Source organism: Muscardinus avellanarius (genome assembly GCF_963383645.1).
Source record: "Muscardinus avellanarius genome assembly, chromosome: 9".
Taxonomy (NCBI): Eukaryota; Metazoa; Chordata; class Mammalia; order Rodentia; family Gliridae; genus Muscardinus; species Muscardinus avellanarius.
Window position 1 is genome coordinate 46,309,386 of NC_137795.1, and position 20,478 is coordinate 46,329,863.

The 20,478-nt window shown below is 39.8% G+C and overlaps 1 protein-coding gene across 13 annotated transcripts in view; it reads left to right on the forward strand.

Moving 5' to 3' along the window:
• SRPK2 (SRSF protein kinase 2) overlaps nt 1-20,478 on the forward strand; it is a gene marked incomplete at both ends in the record, with an annotated part of 207,029 nt that overhangs the window by 120,457 nt on the left and 66,094 nt on the right. For all 13 annotated transcript variants that reach the window (XM_080701014.1, XM_080701020.1, XM_080701021.1 and 10 more), the window contains one exon: nt 3,658-3,809. In XM_080701014.1, the coding sequence (XP_080557140.1) occupies nt 3,658-3,809 (152 nt within the window). The remainder of the gene's footprint in view (nt 1-3,657; nt 3,810-20,478) is intronic.

Here is a 20,478-nt window from a genome sequence, read left to right on the forward strand (position 1 = left end):
CGGCTTCCCAAATACTGGGATTACAAGCGTGCACCAGCTCGAGTCTTTTAATTTTTTGAAAGAGAGTCTCACTGAGTTGTGAAGGGTCTCACTAAGTAGCTGAGGCTGTCCGCAAACCAGGATCCTCCAGTCTTCACCTCCTGAATGCTGGGATTACAAGCATGCACCACCACACCTGGCTTGCAGTTTAATTTTTCATCTTCACAGATTATCTGTCACCACATTAGTACATTTTCATCCCTTCCTAAAAGAAACCCCCATCTGGCTTTTATTGTTGAATAATATTCCCTTGTAAGGCTATGAGGGGTGGGGGGGGGAGGAAGGAGGGAAGGGGGGAGAGAGAGAGAGAAAGAATGAATGAATGAGAATACATACATGTGCACTGTGCAGGGATTGAACTCAGGCATTATACCTCTGACCTTCACTTCCAGCCTCTTTTTTAAATTTATTTACTTATTTTTATCTTGTTAAGTTACTTACACTGGCCTGGAACTTGGGATCCTCCAAGAACTGGGGTTTTAGACCCTGCCCCAGCTATGATAAATTATATCTTATTTATCTGTTTGTCAGTTGATGGACATTTGATTTGTTCTGCCTAGTCATAATTAATAATGCTACTGGGGATATTCATGGACACGATTTTGTATGGACATATATTTTTATTTATTTTGCATATTTACCTAGGACAGATTATCAGGGTCATGTGTTAATGCTTGTGCGTGCTTGCTCACATGTGCACTCCCTCCCTCCCTCCCTCCATATATATATATATATATTTTTTTTTTTCTCTCTCCCCCCAATATACATATATATTGAAGGGATTGAACTCCAGGGCATTCTACCTCCAAGCTACACCATCACTCTCTATTTTTTATTCTTTAAAATGAAACAGGGTCTCACTAAGTTGCAGAGGACCTCACTAAGTAGCTGAGGCTGGCTGAGAACCTACTAGACTCCTATCTCAGCCTCCCAAAGTACTAGGATTACAAGCATGTGCTGCCAAGCCCGGCTTATATTTGACTTTTAGAGGAATCTCCAGACTTTTTTTCAAGTAGTTCTGCCATACTACATTCTCACCAACAGCTTATTAAGGGTTCTCATTTCTTCATTTACCCTAACATCTGTTAATGTCTAATTTTTTTTGGGGGGGTGGGTGGTATACTGAAGGTTGAGCCCAGAGATATTAACTTTCAAGCTACACTCTCCAGCCAGCTCTATTAATAATTTATTTATAGATACTGGGCATTGAACTCCAGGGACATTCTACTTCCAAGTTACACCCCTAGCCCCTTTTTTATTTTTATTTTGAAACAGGCCTTGCTTGGTTGATGAGAATCTCACTACTTGATGAGGTTGTCCTTAGACTTATGGTCCTCCTGTCACCGCTTCCATGGCTAGAATTACAGGCATGTGCACCATATTCAGCTGTTTTTATTTTGAAGCAGGGTCTTGATAGTTTTTCAGGCTGGCCTCAAATCTATTAGCTTCCTTTTTCTACCTCCCAAGTAATGGAATTATAGGTGTGTGCTTCCATACTTGGTTTGTCTAATATTTTGATTATAGCTATACTGGTGGGTATGAGAGGGTATCTTATTGTGATTTAGATTTTCTTTTCCCCCAATGACTAGTAATGTTGACCATCCTTTCATGTGTCTTGATTATTTTATATCTTCTTTGGAGAAATGTCCATTCCAATCCCCACCACTTACTTTTTTGTTTTAATTGGTGCTGATAATCAACCCCAGGGCTTAAGCATACCGGGAAAGGACTCTACCACTGAGCCCTACTCCATTCTCCTTTACTTATTTAAAAATTGGTGCATGTTGCCAGGCGTGGTGGCCCATGCTTGTAATCCTTGCGCTTGGGAGGCGGAGACAGGAGGATCATGCAGGTTCGAAGCCAGCCACGCTGGCTTCAGAGACCCTATTTCCAAAAATAAAAAAAGTATAAAATAGGTCCGGGAGTGTAGCCCGGAGTAGAAGGGTTTTCAGAAACCCCAATACCACCAAAAAAAAGAAAAAAAAGAAAAAAATTGGTGTGTCTCAGCCGGGTGTGGTGGCGCACACTTGTAATCCCTGTGCTTGGGAGGCGGAGACAGGAGGATCGTGCAAGTTCGAAGCCAGCCTCACTGGCGTAAGAGAGACCCTGTTTCCAAATAAAAATATAAAATAGGTCTGGGAGTGTAGCCCGGAGGTAGAAGGGTTTCCAGGAAATCCCCATACCCCCCCCCCAAAAAAAAAAAAAGAATTGGTGTGTCTTATCTGGGTGTGGTGATGTGGTGATGCATGCCTAATACTTATGAGGTTCAGACTGGAGGGTTCGCAGGTTCCAGGCCAGCCCCAGAAATTCGGCAAGATCCTGTTTCAAAATAAAATGTCTAGTCAGGCGTGGTGGCGCACGCTTGTAATCCCCACACTTGGGAGGCCGAGACGCGTTTGCTTAAGAGACCCTGTTTCCAAAAATAAAATAGGTCTGGGAGTGTAGCCCGGAGGTAGAAGGGCTTCCAGGAACATCAGTACCACCAAAAAAAAAAAAAAAAAAAGAAAAAAGAAAAAAAAAAAAAAGAAAAAGAAAAGTCTAGGCATGTAGATGAGTTGTTATGCCCCTGGGTTCAATTTTAGTAATAAATAAATAGTTGTTTTTATTGTTGTAAGAGTTCTTCATATATTATTCTAGGTAAAAACCTTTGTAGTTTCATGATTTTTAAGTGCTTTCTCCCATTAAGTGGGCTTTTTATTTTCTTGACAGTGCCCTTTGAAGTATGAAAGTTAATTAATTTACACACACACACACACACACACACACAGAGAGAGAGAGAGAGAGTGGCTGGGGGGGGTGTAGCTTGGAGAGAAAAGGGACCTAGGTTCAATCTCCAGTACCACAAAGTGGGGGGGGGGGGACCTTAGCAAAAATTGTATAATGTATAGCTGGGCACACACATTTGCAATCTCACCATCCGAGAGGCGGAAACTGGAGGAATAAGGTTTGCGGACAGCCTCAGCTACTTAGTGAGACCCTTTGTAACTCAGTGAGACTCTGTTTCAAAAATAAAAGGACTAAAAAATAGGGCTGGGGGTGTAGTTTGGAGGTACAATGCTCCTGGGTTCCATCTCTGGTACTGCCACCCCCCCCCCCCAATGTATGATATATGTACTATGTTTGACACAATGGGTTAATTCTTTAATTTTTAGTTTGGGGCAGTGTTCTTGATAAGCAAGGTTGGTAAATAACTGAACTCAAGTGAAAATAACTGAAGAAATAAAAATAAAAAGAAATTCCTTTGTAAGTCAGGGCTGATTGCACTTATGTTTTTTTTTAAATTATTGCTGTAGGGTGTTTTAAACTAATGTTATACACATCGTGGAATACTCTTTTCATTTCATTGAGACTTCTTAGCATTGTCAAACTGAGGAAATATTGAAGCACCCAGTGAAAGAGATGCCTATAAAAGTACTCCTTAGTTAAGGGTAGTTATCCTCCTGGGACTTTCATTTTGGAACATTACTTGAATTCAGCTAAAATGTGTGACGCGACATTAATCAGTATTTCTTTTAATAGTTGATGTGTTATTTTTTCTCATATTAAGAAACTCTCAGCTGTGTCTACACTGCAAAATTTACTCCTGAGTAAATAGAAATTTTCTTTTTAACTTTTCAGGCCGGAGCCTCAACAGAAAGCTCCTTTAGTTCCTCCTCCACCGCCGCCACCACCACCACCACCACTGCCAGACCCCACGCCCCCAGAGCCAGAGGAGGAGATCCTGGGATCAGATGATGAAGAACAAGAGGACCCTGCGGATTATTGCAAAGGTGATGAGAGCTGGGCTTGTCTTGGCTTCACTAGGCCACCCAGTAATTTGGGAAATGTTGAGAGGAGTTGATGATGTACACTGCTTGGTCTTTATTAAACTAGCAAACTAGCCTCTTCTGTAAAGTTCATTCAGTGGAGAATGATAATCAGAAAATATAGGATATGAGAGAAAATTATGAAAGATGGAAAATATTTACTAATGTATATATGTCCTGTAGGAACTTTTAAAATAGTCTAATGTGATGCAATTAGAGATAAAGGACATAATAAACCATTTGAGAAGAGCATAAGGAATAGAAGAGGTAACGGGCTCATGAAGGTGCTAATTATAACTCCTGTATTTGACTTTCAGTTTTCTGCTGTTGGGCTGAAAGGGAACCATTCCCTTCTCTGTATAGCATTGAATTACATAGTATTTATTGTCTATGAAAAGAAAACATGCACATTTGTTTACACACAGATTTTTCCTGGCATTGCTATCATGAAACATGGTAAATTTTGTTTTTAGTTATGTTTTCACAGAAGACATAGAAACTATTAAAGTGAAGGGTTCTTGATCGATGCTTTGTTAACACAGAAAGTATATGGCTAAACTCCTAAAGGGCAAATATGTTGTGTGATAATAATAACAGTGTAACCTAGACACAGTATTTTGTCTCTCTCTGAAAATCAAAGAGAAAAGGAAGTTACTGTGCCCATTCAGCTGTGTTACTTAACTGTCTCCCATGGATTTAATTCCCTGAGATTCTGAGTAGTCAGTGAGATAGCTTACTTGATATAGGTATATAAAAATGTAAATCAGCTTCCATCTAGCATAGGAGTAGATGACGGAACAGGCACACATGAACAGGCCATAAAGTATTAATGAATCTTCGGACTTGAAATTACTTAGCAATTTATTATTTGTCTAATAGATGCAGTTAATTTGTGTGTTGGTTAAAGAACAGTATAATTTAGTTATCTGCTCTTAAGAGGAGAAAGATATTCTGCTATGACAGTGTGAGTAAAAATTTATTTCTTACTAATTTCTACTCTAACCTAATTCTCCCATAGATGCAGATACCTACTATACTAGAATAAATATTCTTCTTATAAAAGAGAGTACAGATCCTTCTTAGTATTTTGTCTAAATAATAGTTGTGATTCTACAGATCTGTAGAGTCTAATGAAAGATAGTCTGGAAAGGTGAGAAGTAGGTATTCCCTATCCTGTCCTGTTTCTTGATCTGCCTTTCTTGGTAACAGGGACTGCTGTTTTTAAATTTTGCTGCTGAGGCCAAGCATTAGATTCATCCATCTGAACCATTCTTCAGGAGCTGGTATCTTTAGCAAATAGGCTCCACCATGCTGGAAGGAAGGCTCTCTGCTTTACACCTGTCTCTCCAGTATGTAGATGAGTAGAAGTAGCCAATGTCTCATTTCCTTACCACCTCTGGGGAAAGCACAGAGGCTATCCCACCCCCAGAGAGAGGTCCCAGAATAAAGAGTTTCACGTCAGGGTGATCTCCAAGTTATATTCACTGAACTCTAAACATCTTTGTTATATTAAAGTTAATCTAAAAAAGGCATGTTAGAGATGATAAAGTTCTTTCTGTGAGAATGTGCTGTCCACACACACACATGAGGGTGTGTGTTCTTTTGTACTCTCAGTTTTAGATTTGGTAAGTTACTTGTGCTTCAGTTAACATTACTAGATAGTGATTTCTTTTTTTTTGGTATGGAATATAAGTTTGTCAAAGATAACTATCATAGGTCAATGTGGGTGTTGTATGCCTGTATTCAAGTACTTGGGAGACTTAGGAGTACTGCAGGTTTGAGGTCAGCCTCAGCAACTTAGCAAGACCCTCTTTAAAAATAAATTGATTCTTTTTTTTTATTTTTCCTCCTCCTCCTCCTCCTCCTCCTCCTCCTCCTCCTCCTCCTCCTCCTCCTCCTCCTCCTCCTCCTCCTCCTCCTCCTCCTCCTCCTCCTCCTCTCTTCTTCTTCTTCTTCTTCTTCTTCTTCTTCTTCTTCTTCTTCTTCTTCTTCTTCTTCTTCTTCTTCTTCTTCTTCTTCTTCTTCTTCTTCTTCCTGCCTCCTCCTCCTTCCCTCCCCCTCACGCCTTCCCTCCCTCACTCCCTTTTTCTATATCTCATTTCTGTTGCTGTGGCTAAATAATTGAAATACCCAAAAGGAAGTAAAGGCTTATTTTGGATCACAGTTTTAGTTGTCAGCTCATGGTTGGTTTGTTTGTTTTTGCCCTATTGCTTTGTTCCTGTAGTGAGCAGAATGTGTGGAGAGAGAAAGGAAGGGGCTGAAGTCTTAATATCTTCTTCAACTGCCCAGTGACCTAACTTACTTCCACCAAGTCTCACCTCCTAAAGGTTCTATCGCCTCCCACGAGGACCACAGATTGGCAACCAAGCCTTTACTGTGACCTTTGGAGCACATTTAAGATCCAAATTTTAACACAACTCAAGGAGTTGGACTGGAGTGTCTAGAATAAAAACTGTGGCCTAACACTTTTGTCTTCATAGCTTTCCACTACAACTGGTTGAGCTTGTTACTAATGATGCTTTCTTACTTAGATACTTTAGTATTGCCTACAATCAGTTACTTTCTCTTATAAACCCCTGTATAACCATCAGGATAAGTCAACACTAATATGCTAGTACACTGTCAGATACCATTTAGGATTGCTAGTTGCCCAATGTCAGACTCACATGCTACATTTTATTTTCTTGTTTTTTTAAATTAGTCTCCTTTATTTGGAACAATTTTCAGTGTTTTCTTGGCTTTCATGACCCTAACATTTTTAAATGGTCGGCCAACTATTTGTATAATATTTTCTCAATTTGGAATACCACTAAGGCTCTGCTGTGCTCTTCTCAGTGTAGCCTGTCAGGGGTACAGTTTTTACTTAGTCCATTAGAGGTGATGCCATCAATTTAGATGATGTCTGCCAGATACCTCTACTATATACCTACCTTCTCTACTAATTATTAAGTATTTTGTTGAGAGTTGTTTTGAGATGGCACAGATACCTTAGTCACTATATCCACCTCCCTACCCCAGCTGTCTGAATTTCTATCTGAGATAGACTTGCTCATAGATTTCTGTTTTTATACAGTTACCCCTGTTTGTTATGATTTTGTTTATATCCCCATATTTGGCCATTGAGAACCTCTTCAGTTTGATTTTATATTTTATGGTTTCACCCCCCCCCCCCATACTAGGGATGGAACCCAGGGACAGTATACCTTCAAACTACGCCCCCAGGCCTATTTTTAGTGAAAAGTCTGTGCATTAGATTTTTTAACAATAGTGATTATGACCATTGCCTTTAGATTTAATACAGATAATGGGACACACATTTCCTTTATATTTATTTCTACCTTCATCCATGTGTATATTGAAATCCGTGCCTCTAATTCTGTCGTAATAGCGGGATTCAGCTCATTTTTCTCCCTTGACATTTTTGTAGTTTCTTTGTCTGATTGTAAGAGACCAGTCTCTAATTCTCACATTACTTTTACTTACTTGATAATTTCCTTGTGTGTGATGAGTCACCAGTTGCTTCCACTGCTATTTCCCTTGTGGCTCCTATTTCTTCTTACCTAGGTTTTGCTCCAGCACCTTTGTTGCCTGGCTCTGGCTAATGGCTTTTGTACTAAGTTCTTGAAGATGGAAGAAAAAGAATCTTTTCACCATGGTGGGGAGAGTGTTGTGCTTAGGCTGGTGTCTTGTTTTCCATTCCATCTGTTCCATTTTTATTGCCTTTGTTCCTGGAGTTTTGTTCTGCCAGCCACTTCTCAGTTCTCCAAAAATACAGTAAAACATTACCTACAATAAAATGCTACACACTCCTTTTTCTCTTTACAAGAAATACTATTCACCATAGGACATACAGGCACTTGAAGGCAGTGTCTGTAATGGTAGGTCACCTACCATTCGTCAGTGGCTGCCACTAGCCTTTGGGTCATTGCCAGTCTTAGACATTCATGACCAGCCAAACTGCATATGGTCTTCTTGTCTTCCTACCTTGCCAAGTCTTCCCTTACTCAGAATTTGTGACCTCTTTGTCATTTTAACTAAAAGGCTAATGGTTATAGGTCTGGTACTTCTAAGGTATTATTGGTTGCTCCTGTCAACCTGCCTTGGCCTCCTTCTTGGAGTGGGACTTTCCCTGTCTTTATAGTCAGCTTGTTTGACCTTGCCTTCCTGAGAGAGCTGAGCATGGCTTTCTGAGATATGTGGTCAGAATCTGGCTTTGTTGTTTCCTGGCTCTGTATTCTTTACTTCTAGACTTTGTTGTTATTTTCTTCTATGATGCAATATGCAGAATATTCCTTCTTAAGATTTGATGTTGATTACAATGAGATAATGTTAAGTGTGACATACTTTCTGGTACATAGAAGACTTCTTAGAAATATGAATTTTGCTTTCCTTTTCTTTCCTTCTGTCTTTAACTTAGCTCTCTGGTATATGTTCCCCTCTGCATTTGATACTCGTTCCCTTAGCACTCTGCCTGGTTCTTTATGGGGGTCACTTTTTCTGGATCTGGAGAGAGCTGTCAGTACTGTCTTTTTTACATGTCACTTCTGGTCATTTATCTAGGCAAGAACTATAGCAGCAGGCTATGTTGTTTATTCAGATTTGGCTTCCAAGCCAAGGATGAGCCAGGCCCAAGGGCACTGTAAACAGTAGCCCCTTCTGGGAGGCCTTGTATGATATGCCCTTGCTTTGTAAGTCTGCACATAAAGCCTCTGTGCCACGGAGATATTTTAGCGCCTTTAGAGTCACTAGAGTTGCCTGGTAAGCATCCCTAGGCTGCATTGTGGCTTCTGGATTGAAGTCCCTGGGCGTAGGACTGGGACTCCATCTGGTGATGTCAGTGCACCTTTAAGTCTAAGGTCTACTCATCCACGGCGTGTACCATACATCTAAAACTCTAAAAGCTACAGCTAAGTGAAGTGACCCTTCATTCCACTCACTCTCTTGGTGGGACTGACTTGATGTAAGGGAAATCATTGCTTTGAACTATGTTCTGTTCCTTTCTGGAGCCCTCAGTACGTATTGCTGCAAGGACCTAGGGAGTGGTGACAGTAGCAGTATTGCTTTGTTACATCAGGCTGCCTCCTGTGATGGACTTCTGAGGGGAGCCTATCATGTAGCCCTCTGAAATCATTCTTAGAAAAGTTGGTGCCAATACATAGTTTTATCACATTATTGGTATTATTATTATTGTTACTGTTACTGTATGAAAACATGATATTTTCTTGGAAATGTCTTCTTGGACCATACTCAAATCTTTGGCCCTTTTCCTTATTGCTCACAGCAGTCTTCTCTCACATAGTTCCCATTCTGGTATATAATTACAGATTTATTTTTGTGTTCACTTATAATCTTTGACTAGTCTGAAAAGTTGTTTGTGATAAAGGGCCATGTATTTTGTTAATCCCATTTTACTTGAGCCACTCATGGTGCAATTAATACTTTAAAAATTTGTATTGGTGCATTATATTCATACATCATATTGGGGTAAAAAACTTGTGTGTACATACAGTGATGTACACATCACTGATTTAACCCCTACCCAGTTCCCACCCCATTCCCTCCCCATCCCTCCTTCCCTTGCTTGGCTTAGTGGTTGACTTCAGTATGTTTAAGTCCATTGTGTGTTAATATTTTTTATTCAGATGAGGGAATTCTCTCTAGTGTTAGGTTACAGCTAAGGAATAGGGTGCTGATGCTGCCTGTGTATTTGAGAAGGCATGTCAGTATGAGCAGTATTACAGGCCTGAAGAACCTATAAACTAGAATACAGTGTGTTTTTGTTTTGTTGTGTTTTGGTTTTTTTTGTGGTATTGGGGATGGAACCCTTCTACCTCTGGGCTACACTCCCAGACCTATATTTTATTTTTTTATATTTTTATTTGGAAACAGGGTCTCTTAAGCAAGCAAGGCTGGCTTCAAACTTGCGTGATCCTCCTGTGCCAGCACGCCCGGCTTTATTCTTTATTTTAGAAACAGGGTCTCACTAAGTTGCAGAGGGCCTCAATAAGTAGCTGAGGCTGTCAGTGAACCGGTATTCTCAGGTTTCAGCCTCCTAAATGCTGGGATTACAGGCTTGCAAAACCACGCCTAGCTGTGGTGACACTGAATAGAAATCACAATTGATCAGGGGAGATGGGATTTGGTGAATTTGACTCTCAGTGGGGATATCAAGGAAGTAACTAGAAGCTCTGAATAGTGGCACATGTCTGTAATTTCAGTATTTGAGAGGCTGAGACAGGAAGATGCAGGTTCAAGGGCAGTCTCAGCAAATGTAATGAGACTCAGCAACTTACAGAGACCCTGTTTCTAAATAAAATTTTTTTTAGAAGTGCGGGGGGCGGGTATAGCTTGAAGGTAGAACATCCCCTGGGTTAGTCCCTAGTGACATACACACAAATAAATAAAATGAAAAAGAAAGCAGAAATATGAATTGAGGATTCAGAAAGAAAAGGCAATCATATATATAGTGGAGAATTTTAACTTGGCCCATAGAGAGTTCTGATTTTCCACTGGTGGTTCCTGGGAGATCTGTAAACACTTGGAATATCCTGTCTGAAAAGTGCCTTTGTTTATCTGGGGCTGTAGACCATGCCTGATAGTCCAGCACTGTAATTTATGGTGAGGGCTTTAGGTTATATTATCAGTTTGACCTCTGAAGGGACTGTAGACTGAGATTAGCCATGGAAGTGGTCAGCCATGTCTGTGTGATAGAGCCCTCATACAAACTGTGAACTCCGGCCAGGAGTGGTGGTGCACGCTTGTAATCCCTGCACTTGGGAGGCAGAGAGAGGAGGATCCCGCAAGGCTCGAAGCCAGCCTTGCTGGCTTAGGAGACCCTGTTATAAATAAAAATATAAAATAGGTCTGGAAGTGTAGCCCGGAGGTAGAAGGGTTTCCAGGAACCCCAGTTACCATCCCTCATTCCCCCCAAAAATAAGTGAACTCCAAGGCTCCAGTAAACATCATTCCTGGTTGGCAGTACTCTGTATTTGGTACATGTCATTCCACAGAGGGGTTAACGGTGCCTTGACCTCACTAGAAGAAGACAGCTGTAAGTTTCACAATTGGAACTCTCCTTGGTTCGCTCCATGTGTCTGTTCCTTGATTGATTTGGGTAGGAGATATTGTGGATTGAACCCAGGGACATTCTACCTCTGCTCTATACTACCTTCCCTGTGTTATTCTTTATTTTGAAACAGGGTGCCACTAAGTTGTGGGAGCCTCACTAAGTTGCTGAGGCTGGCCGCAAACCTGGGATCCTCCTGTCTAAGCCTCCCATGTTCTAGGATTACATGTGTTCACCAGCATTCCTGGCCCATGACTGATTTTACTGGGTATCATCCTTTTGCTGTAATAAACTGTAACAGTCGTATAATAACTTTTAGTGAGTCGAACCTGAATGTGGTTCTGGGTTGTACCTCAGTGAGAGAGTGCTTGTTTAGCATGTGCAAGGCCTTGGCTTTTATTTCTAGCACTGCCTCTTCTCCCCAACAAAATCATTCTGAATCTGATAGTCTTTTGGATCCCCAAACTGTGGTCAGACACAAAGGCATTCTTGTGCACTCCTTTTTAAGTATTACTGATTGATAGGTAAAACAGATCATATTAAAATATTAAAATAGATTTTTTAAAAAAGATATTTTTAAAAAATAGATATTTTTAAAAAATAGATTTTTTAAAAAAAAATAGATTTTTTTAAAATAAAAACATTAGGTGGGTGCCGGGCATGGTGGTGCATGCTTGTAATCCCCGTGCTTGGGAGGCTGAGACAGGAGGATCGCACAGGTTCGAAGCCAGCCTCAGCTACTGAGTGAGACCCTGTTTCCAAATAAAAAATATAAAAAAGGTCTGGGAGAAAGCCTCTGAGTTCCACCCCCAGTACCACCAAAAAAAAAAAAAAAAAAAAAAAAGGTACAGAGAGGCTGTTCTGTGATAAGCCTTTGAGAAATATAATGATTTAATGGAACCCAAGAACAAGTAAAAGACAGATGTTAGCAGTCAAAAGAGGTGGGAGAGCTACCAAAATTTGTGTTCAACTTGACATGGAGCAAAGTGAGGAATTAATGATAGCAGCTGTGTTGTTCTGAATGAAATATTCCTAAACACGTTCCATTTTATTATCCAGATTTCCCCTATTGTGCATCAGTGGGTCATACTTGCAATCATTGTAAATGTCACTGGCTCTTATCAACACCTGCAGCCCCAGAGGAGGGTGGCATGGGATCTGGGATGGGGTTCCCATGTGTAGTTTGTCACAGTCTTCCTGCTCCCATCATATTGCCCATGTCGCTGAGATCACACTTGTTCTCTTGTTGGGAAGAGGGGCTTTCTATACTGCACTCATGGCTAGAACAAGGTCACGTGGCCTCAAGAGCAATGAGGAAGTCCAGCCCACATGCCTCCTCAGCATCCTCTGTAACCATTGCACCACAGCCTGCTCCGTGCCCTTCTGTCCGCTGGCTTCCCTCACTGCTCCCTGGAGTGTAGGTTTGTTTTTTAAATATTCTCAATTATTTTTCAGTTAAAAGTGCATCTATTTTTTTTTTTTCTTTGCGGCATTAGGGATGGAACCTGGGGGTATTTTACCTCTGAGCTACACCCCCAGCCCTATTTTTTATTCTTTATTTTGAATCAGGGTCTTACTGCGTTCCATAGGGCCTCACTAAGTAGCTGAGGCTGGCTGTGAGCCACGATCCTCCTGTCTCAGCCTCCCAAATGCCGGGGTTACAAGCATGTGCCACCATGCCTGACTAATAGTGGATCCTTTTTCAAATTGGTGCATTATAATTGTACATCTTAGTGAGGTTCAGAATGACAGATACATACATGCATACAGCATTTGTTCTTTCCCCTCATATTTCTGCCTCACTACCTCCTCCCCACAGATACTTTGAATTCATATATATATAACTTCATGTATGAGCAAAGGATTAGTTGAATACTTTCTATCATCAGACTTCCCCTTTCACCTCCCCGTCTTTGTCTCTTCTTGTTGATCTGAAATCTATTTTGTTTCCCAGTTTCTCCTTAGCTTCCACATATAAGTGAAAACATACGGTCCTTCACTTTCTGCGACTGGCTAATCTCACTAAGCCTAGTATCTCAAGTTCCATCTACTTTTGCTAAATTATATGATTGTGTTATTTTTTTTATGGCTGAGTAAAATTCCACTGTGGGTTTATACCATAATTTCATAATTCATTAATTTGTTGACAAACACCTGGGCTGGTTCCATAGTTTTGCTATTGTGAATTGTGCTGCTAAAAACATGAAAATACATGTATCTCTACAGTAATCTGATTTCATTTCCTTTGGGAAATCCCTCAAAGTGGTGTGGTTGGTTGTTTGGAGGCTCCATTAACAGTCTTTTAAGGAACTTCCATACTGATTGAATGACTACTGCTTTACTCATTCTTTGTCTGTTTCTCCTCCCACCCCCGTATAGGCCAACTAGACTACAAAATTCCACCATTCATGCTCCTGGACAAACTAAAACATTCTTGCAAGTCACTTCTTCTGTTTTGGCTACTTGGGGCTATCCACCAATTCTCTGGAAGGGCCCAGCATGCTTGATTCTTAATTGGGGGCTCAGATAGTGTTTCAGAACATTAATGAATAGGGCCTGATAATGGAGCAAGCTTTAGAGTAATATATTTTATCTTTTGTTTTCTCTTGGAATAATATAAAAATGGACTATAAGCTGGATGTTGTGGTGTATGCTTGTAATCCCAGTACTTGGGAGGCTGAGACAGGAGGATTGCTCAGGTTTGAAGCCAGCCATAGCTACTTATTGAGGCTCTTCAGCAACTTAGTGAGACCCTGTTTCCAAATAAAATAAAAAGTAGGTCTAGGAGTATAGCCCAGAGATACAAGGTCCTTGGGTTCCATCTCCAATACCACCAAAAAAACGGGGGGGGGGGGTGTATTCCAGATATTTCTTCTTTACAGATTCAGAATTGGTTGGAATTGTGATAATTTTCCTCTTTTTCTTTTGAATTTTGTTCAGCCTGGAATTGAAACAAGTGAAATGAAGGAAAATAATTTCAGGTTTTGTTTTCCTTTGGCCTTGGAGAGAACAATTGAAAACTCGATATTTTTCTCATATAATTTATTTATTAAGATATAATATGTATAACATTATCTGTCTCTCTGTACTGATAATTGAACCCAAGGGCATCCTATCTCTGAACTACACCCTCAGTCATTAAAAACAAACAAACAAACAAACAAAAAACAGGATCTCACTAAATTGCTGAGGGCCTTGCTAAAATACTGAGGTTGGCCTAAATCAATGATCCTCTTGTCCATCCAGTCTTGTACTGGGAATATAGGCATTCATCTCCATAATATTGGGCTATATTTCCTCCTTTAATGTTAACAATTTAGTGGTTTTCAGTATATTTACAGAATTGTATAGCTGTCATCAGCATGTAATTCCAGAACATTTTCAGCACTCCCCAAAGAAACATATATTGTTTATATAATCCTTTTCTGTCTCCTACTTCCTTAGAAACCACTAATTTCTTTTTGTCTCTGGATTACAATCTCTCCTGAGTATTTCATATAAACAGAATTTTATTTATTTATTTATTTATTTTGGTGGTACTGGGGTTCCTGGAAGCCCTTCTTCCTCCGGGCTACACTCCCAGACCTTTTTTATATTTTTGAAACAGGGTCTCTTACGTCAGCACAGCTGGCTTCGAACCTGCGCGATCCTCCTGTCTCCGCCTCCCAAGCGCGGGGATTACAAGCGTGCGCCACCACGCCCGGCAACAGAATTTTATATGTAGCCCCTTGTGACTGTCTTCTTTCACTTAGCATAATGTTTTCAAATTTCATTCATGTTGTACTATATCACAATACTTATTTCATTTTATTCTGAATAATGCTCATCCAGTTGTCTGCATATTACATTTTGTTTATCTACTCATCAGTTGATAGACATTTGAGCAATTTTAACTTTTTGACTATTCTGAATATGTTGTTATGAACTTTACAGTGGATATCTGTTTTTATTGCTATATATATAGAGAGAGAGGGGGGGGAGGGAGGGGGAGGGAGGGAGGGAGGGAGAGGGAATTCCTGGGCCATATGATCATTCTGTGTTCAGCTTCTTAAGGAACTGTTAGACTGTTTTCCTGAAGAAGCTATCTCACTATATATTTCAGCAGTTGTATCGTTTTTTATACTTTTATAGGTACAATGTAATTATATATCACAGTGAGTTTCAAAGTGATACATGTACACTTCACATCTTGTATATTTCTCTATATTTTCCTCCCCTTAGAAATTATATCTTGCTATATCTTACTCTATCATTTTCTTGTGACTACTTATCTGATGATATTGCAGTTAAAGAGTTTTACTCATTTTTTTCACCTTTTATTGAGACCAGTCATAGCTTTCTGACCTCTATTTGCTACACCAGTCATGCTTATCTTTAATGAAAAATTAAACTTTAATTTTTCAACAGGCACCAAAAATCCTTCCTCAGAGCAATAGTAATCTTGCCTACATAGGTAACACACTGAGATGGCAATATAGTTTCTCCAAGATTATATAGTCTGAGGCATAAAAGAAGGTCTTTTTTTTCCTTTGTGGTACTGGGGGTGGAACCCAGAGGCTTTTCTACCTCCTGGCTATACTCCCAGACCTATTTTATACTTTATTTAGAAACAGGGTCTCACTAAATTGCTGAGAGCCTCACTTAAGTAACTGAGGCTGGCTTTGAACCTGTGCAATCCTCCTGTCTCAGCCTTCCAAGTGCTGGGATTATAAGCATGTGCCACTACGCCTGGCTAGAAGGATGGTTTTATTTTATTTTATTTTATTTTTTGGTGGTACTGGGGTTCCTGGAAACCCTTCTACCTCCGGGCTACACTCCCAGACCTATTTTTTTTTTTTAATATATATTTTTATTTGGAAACAGGGTCTACTAAGCCAGCAAGACTGGCTACGAACCTGAACAATCCTCCTGTCTCCGCCTCCCAAGCGCTGGGATTACAAGCGTGCGCCACCACGCCAGACAGAACGATGGTTTTAAAAATGATAGATTTAATAGCAGCAGCAGCAACAACATTTAATTACTCTACAGTTGGCAAAGGATGAAGGCTGTGAGGGCCAAGGGAGGTACCCAGTGACCCACTGGTTGGGGCCAGCCACAGGTTGTATACATTGATGCCTAGATGAGGCTGTACTAAGAACTGATTCTTCAGTGAATTGAGCAGTGAAATGATTATAGTTTGTAGGAGTGGGGTTGGATAGGGGCAAGAGAAAATTGTCTTTAGGATTGAGAATATCAGTGTATTTCTAGGCAGAAGAGAAAAGATCTGAGGTTAAAAGGCCAGCAAGAAAACAAGATAAAATGAATGATTTTTTTTAAAGGGATAGTCACATAACCTTTTAAAAAGTGATGGAACCTTTTTATTGCCGATCAGTGGAGGAGGCTTTAATATAGCTGTAGTCATGAACATAGTATACTGTTCTGGTCATTATTGTTGCATAGCAAATGATTCTCAACTTAGCAGCCTTAAGCCACCTTTTTGTTCTGATCATGATTTTATGTGTCAGCCATTTATTAAAAGCAATGCTAAATGGCTTGCTTTTGCTTCATGGTGTCTGGGTCCTCTGAGCACCTGGGGACCAAAATCATTTGAAAGTTTTCATTTATCTTCTGGCCTGGAAGGATGAAAGACTAGGGCTGCCAACTAGACTGAACACCCACATATGTCCCATCTTGTGGCTTCCCTTGCTCATAGGATCCGTCTCAGAGTAGTCTTACCCCTCCCGCTTCTTTCTTTTGGTACTGGGGATTGAACCTAGGGCCATTCTACTGCCAAGTCACACGGGATCACAGCCATATGACCCAGCTCAGAATAGTCATACTTTTTACCTGGCAACTCAGAGTTCTGAAAACAAAGGTACACCATGTAAGGAGGAAGTTAGGTTCTTTTTACAGCCTCTCTTTGGGAAACCCACAGTTGTTTCCACTGTATTCTGTTGCTTAGGAGAAGATCAAAAGTGCATTCATATTCATGAGGAGGGAAATTAGAGTCCATTTCGTGGTCAGATGTCAGGTTTCAAGAGGAGCAGGTAGTTTGGGAATTAGTTTTTGGCCTGTTAGGAGAAAACAATCTGTCAGAATATAGCCTTAAAAAAAAAAATCAGTGATTCAGACTCATATGTATAGCTATCTGTAGGTACAGTAATTTAACCACTTTTTCTAGGATGTAAATTCATCTAAAACTGTTTTTATCTGATATACATTATGAGCCCTAAACCTAAAGTCTACTAAGCATGTCTGTGTTGGGCTGCAAACATAGGTTTATTAGGACTATGCACAAGTTAGTGCATGAGTTGATCTTTCTGATGATGATTAAGCAGGAAAGCATTAATTAGTCTTAATTAGTCTTGGGTTGTAAAATCAGGTGGGGCTTTTGAATGAGGTTCAGAAATCAGTTTTGTGTGTGTATGTATAAAAACCTCTTTACTCATTCAGTCATTCCTTTCTAAGACTTCTATTCTTTTTCTTATTTTTAGAATCATTGTAGAATAATTTAGATTATTTATATTGTATTATGCTTTTTTTTTTTAGCAAGTGAATCTAACATTTACCTGGAATTGTGTCTTTTATCGTATATTTGAGCCAGACATTGTCATGTGTTATGATAACTTTTACTGAAATAGCAGGAGCCTGGAAATAACAACAGGTCTTGAAGGAACTTAGTTGTTTAGTTACTGTTTTTATTTCTTTGATGGTGCTAGGGATTGAACCAAGGGGCATTCTAATTCCAGATTATACCCTAGCCCTTAATCTTATTTTTGTTGTTTCAAAACAGTCTCCTTAGCTTGCTGAGAGTCTTGCTTTGTTGTTGATACTGGCCTTGAACCTGTGATCTGCCTGTCTCAGCTTCCAGGGTACTAGGATTACAGGCATGTACCACACTTGGCTGTTAGTTACATTTTGATGTCTGAATGGATGTGATTATCACCTTTAGTTTGAAACACGCAGGAAACTACTTTCTGAGTTTCTTTTATTTTAAAAATGTTTAGTTAAAGAATATTTTAGTGATGAATCTGTATAATCCTAGTATTTAGGAGGATGAGACAGGAGGATCACAGGTTTGAGGCCAGCCTCACCAATTTAGTGTGAGACCTTATTAAAAATAGTTTGGGGCTGTGGCTATAGATGAGAGGTAGAATGTTCTAGGTTTGCTCATTAGATTATAGCCAAGTTCATATACTAAAGTTCATGTTATTATGTGGATATTTTATATAATTGAAAAGCTAATTAATTATATGAGATTATTGATTTTATAATAATACTTTTTTAGCTACTCCTTTGCCCACAATACAAGTAAGGAAGAAATTAAGAACAAGAAACATGCTGGGCATGATAGCACACTAATCTCAGCATTTGGAAGGTGAAGAGTCACAGGTTTGAGGCCAGTCTTAATAACTAAAATGAGACACTTAGCAACTTAGGGAAACTGTTCCAAAGTAAAAAGTAAAATAGGGCTGGGACTCTAGCTCAGAGGTAAAATATCCCTGGATTCAGCCCACAGTACCAAAAAGGAACAAGAAACACAAAAATGGCATAAAAATTACAAAATTTTAATAAACATTACTGTGTGGCACCAGGTATAGTGATATCGTAGGCAGAAAGACCACATGATATATTAGGGGGGAAAGCAGATCGTTACCAAGCTTTTTTGCACAGCCTAAAACAATAAATAACTTTCCACATACTGAAAGAAAGAAATTGATAGCCAAAGTTTTATATCTAGCCAAAATACCCTTCAGTTACAAATGTCTCATATGAATTGTTAATACATGCAAACGCTGTGAACATATTGTTCTGAACAGAATATGTAAAAAAACTGAAAGGCTAAACTTGAGAAGGAGGGGAAGGGGGCATGGGGAGGGAAATAAGGAAAGGCTAAAATTATGATGTGTACATATATGCCTCTACCATTCTATACTTCATAATGATGCATGATCACAATGTACCAATAAGTTTAAAAGAATAATAAAAATATGTTAAAAATTAAGCTTCTGTAGAAGCAGTTAATCAATGAAGAGGTGCATACACATAAAGTGTGTGTTGTGGTACAGAGGGTGGAACCCAAGAGGCTTCTCTTTTTTTTTTTTTTTTTTTTTTTTTTTACTTGTGGGCTATATTCCCAGACCTATTTTATACTTTATTTGGAAACAGTGTCTCACTTAAGTAGGTGAGGCTGGCCTTGAACCTGTGTGATCCTCCTGTCTCAGCCTCCCAAGGTGGTATTACAAATGTGGGCCACCACGCCTGGCTAAAATGTGATTTTATAATGACACAAAGTAAACAAAAGTTAAACCTTCTGGTGTTGTGATGGCACATGTTTGTGATCCCAGTACTTGGGAGACTGAGACAGAATTACCACAGGTTGGTGGCCAGCCTCAGCTACTTAATGGGGCCCTTCACAACTAAGTAAGACTCTGTCTTAAAGAATAAAAAATAAGCCGGGTGTGGTGGTGCACGCTTGTAATCCCCGTGCTTGGGAGGCTGAGACAGGGGGATCACACGGGTTCGAATCCAGCCTCAGCTACTTAGTGAGGCTCTCAGCAACTTAGTGAGACCCTGTTTCTAAATAAAATATAAAAAAAAGTCTGGGAGTATAGCCTGGAGGTAGAAAGCCTCTGGATTCCACCCCTATTACCACCACCACCAAAAAAAAAAAAAAAAAAAAAAAAGAATAAAAAATAAGCCTGAGGCTGTATCTTAGAGGTAGGATGCCCTTGGTTTCGATTCCCAGTACTGCAAAATAAGTAAGCAAGCAAACAAATAACAAATAAATAAACAAAATAAACCTGGCTTGGCATTGTGGTGTGTACCTATAATCTAATACTTTGGAGGCTGAGACAGGATTGCAGTTTCAAGGCCAGCCTCAGCATTTTAGTGAGACCCTATTTCAAAGTAAAATGGGCTGGCTGGTGTAGCTCAGAGGTAGAATTCTTATAGGTTCAATCCCCAGTAACCCCACCCCCTAGAAAAATTAAAACTAATTAAAATTAAGTAGTTGTTTAACTCTTCCATCCCTCTTTTCTACTCTCCTTCTCTTCCATATTTAGAGTAGAAGCCAAGGGCATTCTATGTCTCAGATACACTCCCAGCCCTATTTTATTTTTTTATTTGGAAAAGGGGTCTCCTGGAGGCTGGCAAAGAACCTGTGATCCTCCTGTCTGAACCTCTCAGGTACTGCGATTACAGGCATGCACCAGCCTGCCCAACAGATCAGTTCTTAGCTGTCCTCATTTGGCCTTGGTGATCCTCTGCTGGGGCATTCTACATTGAAGAAGTAATAGGTTAGGTAAGGGTATGTAGTTCAGTGGTGGACAACTTGCCTAGCATGCCCCAAACCCTGGGTTCAACCCCCAGCACCATGAAAAAGAAAAAAGGGGAGGGATAAATGTCAGTTATTGATACAGAATGTGTTCATTTATCATAATTATTTAATATGAGAGTTGTAGGTATTAATATACTGTTTGTCCAGCAAAGCTGGACACTGAGTTGTATGTGTGAGAACAAAGTCTTGTGATTCAGATTACAGTGTAAATTTTATTACACAGTTTCTTTGAGCAGCATTCTTGGCCA